The 9345-nt window shown below is 40.5% G+C and overlaps 1 protein-coding gene across 1 annotated transcript; it reads left to right on the forward strand.

Moving 5' to 3' along the window:
- Positions 1-4573: 4573 nt before the first annotated feature.
- On the forward strand, positions 4574-6088 carry LOC309971284 (60S ribosomal export protein NMD3-like; the record flags this gene model as incomplete). The annotated part of the gene is given in 4 exon segments (XM_082854185.1): positions 4574-5497; positions 5500-5586; positions 5590-6045; positions 6047-6088. Coding segments are annotated over 4 exon segments (1509 nt in total).
- Positions 6089-9345: the final 3257 nt, after the last annotated feature.

The raw sequence follows: 9345 nt of genomic DNA on the forward strand, positions 1-9345 counted from the left end.
CACACCAAGTACCCAGATTGTGGTGTCTAAGTACCATACCCCAAAAGAACCAAGTCTCATTGGAAAAATGGCTGATTTCAGAAATGAGTAGCATGATATTGTGACTTATAGTAAGAAATATATATTGTCTCATCCCCATTCCTGGCACAGAGCTCCTAAAATCCTTAGAATTTCCTAAGTGATAAGAATTATAAAGGTGGAAGGAGTATCGTTTGTTATTCTTTTTTTTTTTTGCGGTACGCAGGCCTCTTGCTGCTATGGCCTCTCCCGCTGCGGAGCACAGGCTCCGGACACGCAGGCTCAGCGGCCATGGCTCACGGGCCCAGCCGCTCCGCAGCATATGGGATCTTCCCGGACTGGGGCACGAACCCGTGTCCTCTGCATCGGCAGGCAGACTCTCAACCATTGCGCCACCAGGGAAGGGAAGCCCCTCGTTTGTTATTCTTAACAAACTCCTTTCAAACCCACCTGAGCTTACGTTAATGAGGTGATTTTCTGAAAGCCCCTAGATAACCACCAGATAGTGGCTTGTCGCCAGAGGAACTATCCATGTGACTAGAGCACTGGAACTTTCAGCTTCACCCCAACCTCTGGACATTGAATTGGACCCAATGGCCAATCATGCCTACAAAATGAAGCCTCCATTAAAAATCTCTAAAAGTACAGGGTTTGGTGAGCTTTTTGGTTGGTGAGCACATGGAGGTGCTAGGGGTGGGGGGGCCGGTGGCATGCCTGTGTGAAGAGGACACGGAGGACTTCCCTGGTGGCGCAGTGGGTAAGGCTCCGCGCTCCCAATGCAGGGGGCCCGGGTTCAATCCCTGGTCAGGGAACTAGATCCCTCATGCATGCTGCAACTAAGAGTTCGCATGCCGCGACGAAGATCCCGTGTGCCGCTACGAAGAGCCAGTGCTGCCTAAATGAATAAATATTTTTAAAAAGAGGACATGGAATCTCCACACCCCTTCCCCCATATCTTGCCCTATGCATCTCGTTCATCTGGGTATGCCTGAATTGCATCCTTTACAATAAACAGATAAACATAAATGTTTCCCTGAGTTCTATGAACCATTCTAGTAAATACCGAACATGAGGAGGGGTGATGGGAACCTCCAACTTATAGTCAATCAGAAGCACAGGTGACAACCTGGACTCGCAATTGCTGTCTGAAGTGGGAGAAGAGAGGGTCTTGTGGGATTGAGCCCCTGGGAGATCTGATGCTATCTCCAGGTAGATAGTGTCAGAATTGAATTAAATTGTAGGACACTCCAATGGTGTCCACAGAGAATTGGAGAATTGCTCGATGTGGGAAAAACTCACACATTTACTGTCCAGAAGTGAAGTACTGAGAGCAGAGTGGTGAGCACAACAGAGAAAAGGAGATTTTTCCCTTCAGGTAGGAAATATACAAGATGAGTCTGGGACACTTTGTTGTGCCAGAAATAAAAGAAGTGACAAAAGACTACTGAAACTGTGTCAAAGAACATAAGAACTAACTCGAGGAGCTATAAAAAAAAAAAAAAAGACTGCTAAAAAAACCCAAAAACCTCATTGGTCACCTTTGTGGGATACTGGTACATCAAACCATTATTCTGAAAATTGGTATGTAAAAAGAAAATATTAGAAAATCACCATTGTGTGACCTAAAATGAAATACAGGCACACCTCAGAGATATTGCAAGTTTAGTTCCAGACCACCACAATAAAGCAAATATTCCAATAAAGTGAGTCACATGAATTTTTTGGTTTCCCAGTACATGTAAAAGTTATGTTTACTGTTGTCTATTAAGTGTGCAACAGTATTATATCTAAAAAACAATGTACATACTTTAATTAAATTACAAAACAACAAAAAATTACAATAGTAACATCAAAGATCACTGATCACAGATCACCATAACAAATGTGATAACAATGAAAGAGTTGCAAATATCGTGAAAATTACCAAAATGTGACACAGAGACTCAAAGTGAGCAAATGCTATTGGAAAAATGGCACCAGTAGACTTGTTCAATGCAGGGTTGCCCAAAACTTCAATTTGTAAATATGCAATATCTGCAAAGCATAATAAAGCCAAGCACAGGAAAATGAGCTATGCCTATGATGGATCCAGACAAATATCATCGGTGAATAGTAAAAGCATTAAGTGAGTGCACCCATGTTCATAGCAGCAGTATTCACAATAGCCAAAATCAACCCAAGTGTCCATAAACAGGTGAACGGATAGACAAAACGTGGCCATCTATACAATGGAATAGTATTCAGCCATACAAAGGAATGAAATTCTGACACATGCTACAACACAGATGAACCTTGGGGACATTATGGTAAGGGAAATAAGCCAGCCACAAAAGGACAAGTCCTGTATGATTCCACTTATATGAGGTACCTAGAAGAGGGAAATTCATAGAGACAGAAAGGAGAATGGTAGTTGCCAGGAGCCGGAGAGGAGGAGAAATGGGGAGTTATTGTTTAATGAGTAAAGAGTTTCAGTTTCAGATGATGAAAAAGTTCTGGAAATGGATAGTGGCAATCGTTATATAACATTGTGGATCTGCTTAATGCCGCAGAACATGCACTTTAAAATAGTTAAAATGACAGGTTTTATGTTATATATATTTAACAATTTTTTTTAAAAAGCATTACGGGGACTTCCCTGGTGGCACAGTGGTTAAGAATCCTCCTGCCAATGCAGGGGACAGGGGTTCGAACCCTGGTCTAGGAAGATCCCACATGCCACGGAACAACTAAGCCCATGCGCCACAACTACTGATCCCATGTGCTGCAACTACTGAGCCCGCATGCTGCAACTACTGAAGCCTGCTCACCTAGAGCCCGTGCTCTGCAACAAGAGAAGCCACCACAATGAGAAGAACCCGCACCACAACGAACAGCAGCCTTCGCTCACCGCCACAAGAGAAAGACCGTGCACAGCAGTGAAGACCCAATGCAGCCAAAAATTTAAATTTAAATTTAAAAATTTAAAAAAACTTTAAAAAGTTAAAAATAATTAAAAGCATTTTGTGCAAAGTTTTATGGAGAACTTCATAATGAGAGACTTAGCTGCTACCACCTGAACCCTGATCAATCTTAGTATCAATAAAACCATGGGACACCAGATATTTCTGTGCCTCTTGATGTGATGCAATCAGTACACAGAAACATCTCTGAAGTGTTACTACACAAAAAGTCCTGAATTTCAAATAGTCACTGAATTTAAACACAAGTTTATAATACCTCAGGGAATAAAAGAACAAATTATAGGACACCAAGTAAAAGAACATGCAAAATCCAGGCCATAGGGCATTTTATGTTTTCTTCAAAATATAACTGTGATATGCAAACCACATTTGGCCACTTATTCAAACAAACCATCTGTAAAAAGATTTTGGGGACAACTGGAGAAATTTAAGTATGGAAGGGATATGTGATCATATTAAGAAATTATTGCTCATTTTGTTTGCTGATAATGGCATAGTGGTTATATTAAGGGGAAAATTTTCTTGTCGGCTAAGTATTTCTAAGTGGTGAGACATGACATCTGGGATTTTCTATAAAATATTCCATAATAATAATAACAATAGTAATAATAGTAATAATGAGAGGGTTAGATGAAATAACATTGCCAAAATGTTATTGTTACTGCTGGCTATGTGTAATGTTTTAATGATCTCATAGTTTAAAAGAAGGATAAAATACTGAGAAACTTTGTTATTTGTTAATAGAAGTATGCATGTTAAAATGTTAAAGGTAGCCACTAAACAAACAGAAATAACCCATATCACTTCCAAATCTTGATGAATCCAATGAGGGGTAGTTAGGGGAAGTATTCAGAAGTAAACCCAGGTAAACCAAAATCTCAGGGAACTGGGAAGGGATTGTTCTATGTACAAAGCGCGATAAAATTATCATTCCACAAGTCAAGAAATAATTCACAAAGAACTGAGCAGGCCCTTTCTCTGATGGTGACTCTCTAGCCGTGGGTCATGAGGGGCCCCTGAAATCGTGGATTAGAAGTTTGTGCTTACACTAAAATCAGCATGTCCCAATCAGTCACTAATGGACCCCTGCCTGCCAGAGACAGCCCAGAGCTCCCAGCTGGACTTGGCCAAATCATGGTCAGGCATGTTCTGACACCCAAAGTACTTCTCCCTTATGGGTTGTACATATGGTGACCCATATGGCAACTCTACAGCTTCAGTCTTACTATCTTCACTTCACAGAGGAGAAAACTGAGGCATAATGTGGGACAGCGTTTGTCCACGGTGACACAGCTAGGAGGTGGTGAAGTTAGAATTCATCTGATTGAACAGTCAAAAGAGTACGAATGGATGTTGAGAAGCCCAGGTCTGTCCAATAAACCCAACCCTGAAAGTGAGAGCTTAATAGTGAGAAAGAAAACGGAGTGACGAGACTGTAAGGGCTTCTATATTTGGGCCGCACGAGCCGGTGTGGAATAGGAATGGTGCTTTGCTGGTGCAAATTACAAAATAAGAACCGGGCGATAGGAACTGGTCCTGCTGCGGTTTTTCAGCACATCTGGGTCTGGCCCAGAGGCGCTAAGATATACAGAAAAATGGAGTATATGACAGAACCCGTGAAGCACACACCTGGACACATCTTGTGCTGCGACCGTGGTGCCCCGATTAGTCCAAATCCTGCCAGTATTTGTGTGGCTTGTCTGCGAAGTAAAGTAGATATCAGCCAAGGCATTCCAAAACAAGTCTCTCTATCTTTCTGCAAACAATGTCAAAGATATTTCCAGCCACCAGGAACTTGGGCACAATGTGCCTTAGAATCCAAGGAACTTCTTGCTTTGTGTTTGAAAATATTCAAAGCCCCTCTGAGTAACGTACGTCTTGTAGATGCAAGCTTTGTTTGGACTGAGCCCCATTCTAAGAGACTTAAAGTTAAACTAACTCTTCAGAAAGAGGTGATGAATGGTGCTATCCTTCAGCGAGTGTTTGTGGCGGATTACGTTGTTCAGGCCCAGATGTGTGGAGACTGCCATAGAGTGGAAGCTAAGGATTTCTGGAAGGCTGTGGTTCAAGTCAGGCAAAAGACTTTGCACAAAAGAACTTTCTACTACCTAGAACAGCTGATTTTGAAATGTGGCATGCACCGGAATACACTTCGTATCAAAGAGATTCATGATGGGCTGGATTTCTATTATTCCTCGAAACAGCATGCTCAGAAGATGGTAGAATTTCTTCAGGGTACTGTTCCCACTAGATACAAAGCCTCACAGAGACTGATCTCTCAGGATATCCATAGTAACACATACAATTACAAAAGCACCTTTTCTGTGGAAATTGTTCCAATATGCAAGGATAATGTTGTTTGTCTGTCTGCAAAACTGGCACAAATCCTGGGAAACATGAACCAGATTTGTGTGTGTATTCGAGTAACCAGCGTCATCCATCTCATAGATCCAAATACCCTACAAGTTGCAGATATTGATGGGAACGCTTTCTGGAGTCACCCTTTCAATAGTTTATGCCACATCCCAAACAGCTAGAGGAGTTTATTGTTATGGAATGCAGCATAGTCCGAGATCTAAAACGTAGTGCAGGTGCTGGAATGGTATCATAAAAGCATACCCTCGGGGAAGTCTGGGTACAGAAAACAACTGAAATGAGTACAGATAAACAGTATTTTTGTCGCACTCATTTGGGACATCTTCTGAATCCTGGAGACCTGGTGTTGGGGTTTGATCTGGCCAACTGTAACTTAAATGATGAGCATATCAACAAAATGAAATCAGGTAGAGTCCTAGATGTGGTGCTGATCAAGAAGAGCTATGACCGTACCAAACGTCAGTGTCTTAGAAACTGGAAACTGAAAGAGCTTGCAAGAGATAGAGAAAACATGGATACAGATGATGAAAGGCAATACCCAGATTTCCTTGAAGATCTGGAAGAAGATGAGGCAATTAGAAAAAGTGTGAATATTTATAGAGATTCAACGATTCCTGTGGAAAGTGACACAGATGATGAAGGAGCGCCTCGAATTAGTCTGGCTGAGATGCTTGAAGACCTTCACATTTCCCCAAGATGCTACGGGTGAAGAAGGTGAATCGATGATGACCTAATGAGATCATGTTGTAGATGGTTTCCACATCCATAGGCTCAGAACGTTGGACAAAATAATTTTACTGTCTATTCTGTCTATGCCTTCATATTGAGAGAAGAGAAATGTAGTTTTAAACCTGAATAAAAATGACTATTTTGATTGCTCACTCGAAGCACTGAAAAAGGTTGATGGTTTGGAAGTTTTAGATTAAAAAATATTATGCAGAATGTAATTATTACTGATATTTATTTACATATGGAATTTTGTCAGCTTGCTTTTTTAGGAGGCACTAGTATTTTCACATACTATAGCTCTGGGTTTAAAAGCTCACAAGTTGTGATTCCTGGGAGGTTACCTAACTCTTCAAGCAGAAAACAAGCTTTTAGATTCTTTTTACATTGATAGCTTTAGTAGAAGAGCATATGAAGAATCATTTTTCATATGAACTTGCCGTGCACTTAGTCCAATTTAGATCATTTTTATGTCCTTGGGATAGAAACCTTAGGGTTCAGTTTATCATTGGGTATTCACTAGGAAAGTTATCTTTTTTATTCGTAATATTTGCATCTTCAAAAGCTGTTAAGCTGGGGATTCTCTTAATTTTCATTGCAGAAGAAAGTATATTTCAAATATTTGTGGATTTGTAGCAAACAGTATTTAAAGGTTAAATAACAACTTGTACCTTTGTCGTTTTGGCTTTTGCCAGCAGCTTAGTGAAGTAGCTGTTTATGTCATAAAAATGTCTTCCTATCACTTCAGGGATTTTGCTTTTAAATTTTTGGTTTACAAATTGAGAAGGAATTCTCTCTTTATAAGTTTCTATCACTGAACACACCACCATCAAAAAGAATATTAGAATCCAGCATATAGATGATGAAGTAATAAAAGTGATCTTCATGCTTTATAAAACCATGAATCAGATTTGAATGAGGAATGCCTTCCGCATCCTTGAAGGAAAAGCATTGGCTTGGGTTTTAAAGTGTTCTGAAAATGAAGTATTAAGAACCTATTTCTGTAAGCAAGATCAGACTTACTAAGCATGCCAGAACTGAGAGCTAATTCATAAATCCTATATATACCACTAAATAAGGAAATTAAGTAAGTACTGAATGGAACATTTTCCTTTTTTTGAGATCAGACTCTCTAATTCTGAAGTTTCGAATAAAGCCCTGTGCTTTCTAAAGTGAAAAAAATGAACAAAGAGGCATGGTGTAGGTGGTGCAATTTGAGTTTATAATATCAAAACTGTAGAGTACTTTGTTGTTTCTCAAGTTCTCACTGACCACGTAGAGATGGGGAAACTTCAATACCCAGACATGTGCTGGATGCCTACATAGTTGCTTCAATTCATTCTCAGAAGAAGATGGGATAAAAGTTATGAACTATATATATATATATATATATATATACACTTTATATATATAAAAACACTATTCTGGATAATCATCTGATTAAGAAGCTGTAGGCAAAATTCTTACATTGGAAGGGAGAGTAATTTTTAGGCACTGATGCCAGGAAATATCTGGGAGTTGGGACTTTTTAATGGGACCAACCATCCCAATTTGCCTGAGAGCCAGTGGGTTCCAGGCAATTGAGGACGAACTGGTTGCCCTATTGGTGGCCTTGACTTCAAATGCATAATACAACTGACTCTGTCAGACAATATTTGATGTGAATACAACCCAAACTTAGGAATGAAACTAAAACCCATTTCCACCAAACACACGTGCCCACCTCTGCAGAGAGGATTCTGGGATGAATGATATTTTAAAAGTATAACGAATGAGTCACTCTTGAAATTGAGGTCTTCCCCAAACACTGTGGGTTGGAGCCTCCCAGCGTCCCTAAGGACTATTTTTAATGGAAGAAAACTTCCGGAATTTAAAGTCAGGCTTAACATACCACTTTCACTTTGCTTCCCTGATCATGCTTATAATTGAGAAAAACTTTACAGAAAGATTGGCAATTTAAATCCCTATACTCACTGGTCCTTCCCATGAATTAAGACCAAGCCTTAGCAAATGTGCTGAGTGAGGAGGAACAATTACCAAGTTCATGGCTCCAGGTTCTGTTCACTCTGATATTGTCCAGGATAATCATTTATTTCCTGCTGCCTCTAAGTTTTATGAAGCTGTTCAGAAAAGTTTCAGCCATGCTTTATGGCTGTGTGAACTGCCGGTGTATCCATTTCACAACTTGATTCATTCTGATTAAATTGTTCGACTGTTAATGAGTTTTAGATTGCAGGATGGAGAGGCAAACAATTCAGAACATTAAGGCAGTAAAATATCTTAATATTTCACAAGTTTGCTCTGAAAACATAAAACAGAAGGCTCATTTCTGGAAGGAGAGACTGTAATAATTACCCTCTGTAAAAATAAATGTGCTGGCTCCCTATACATTATCCAGGCATCTGTGTAGGCACACTCACATGTAGGAAGCCAGATGGTACATGGAAATCTCACAAATATTCATAGAAATTCTGGTATTTTCAAGCCAATTGCAACAGACGAGATAACCATTTGGACATATTATTCCAAAGAATTTCTGGGGCTAGACAAAAAATTGATTCCTACTCAGCTCACTTCAGTCTGATGAGTTTTGCGATCTGAATGAAGGCAGTGATGCGGGGTGAGGTGCTGAAGGGTCTCAGGTACCAAGGGCTTCGGAGATGGATGGGAATTATGAATCTGGTGACCAAATACTGCTCTTCAAGCAGTTCTGTACCCCTCCCTCTCCCTCCTCGCACCTCCTGTGGGTTCCTGGCCCACCATCTGCTTCTCCTGTGATGCGGTATTGGCTTTGACGGTAACTGAGTAAAGATGCATGCACTGGCCTCCCCCTTTGAACATTTTTCCTTGGAACTGCCCCCTTCTGGTGACGGCCTCCCACACCCCACCGGGAGAATAAACGTGTAGCAGGTAGAGGCTACCAAAATGCTGAGGGTAGTGAGGCCTTGCCTTGGTCGCTTAAGCTCCGGAAAATTCAATTGTTTCATTTGTGAAATGGAAATTAAAACATATTATCAGCCTAAAGGCAAAAGCTCAAATGGATTTCTTCACTCCTTCCAGCCCAGAAGCCACACCTGTAATATACACAAGACCTCATTTCAAACCAACTTTCGAGTGGAGCAGCTCTTCAAACTCAGGAAGAGAAGAGGAATTTGCATTTGGCCATGAAGACTCAAAAGGTCTTTGCACACATTTCTTAAGGGAAGGACATTTAGGAATCTGGAAAAGCTTATGCCATATAATCGCAGAATGTGAGGAGGAGGGC

Source organism: Leucopleurus acutus (genome assembly GCF_964270905.1).
Source record: "Leucopleurus acutus genome assembly, chromosome: 14".
Lineage (NCBI taxonomy): Eukaryota > Metazoa > Chordata > Mammalia > Artiodactyla > Delphinidae > Leucopleurus > Leucopleurus acutus.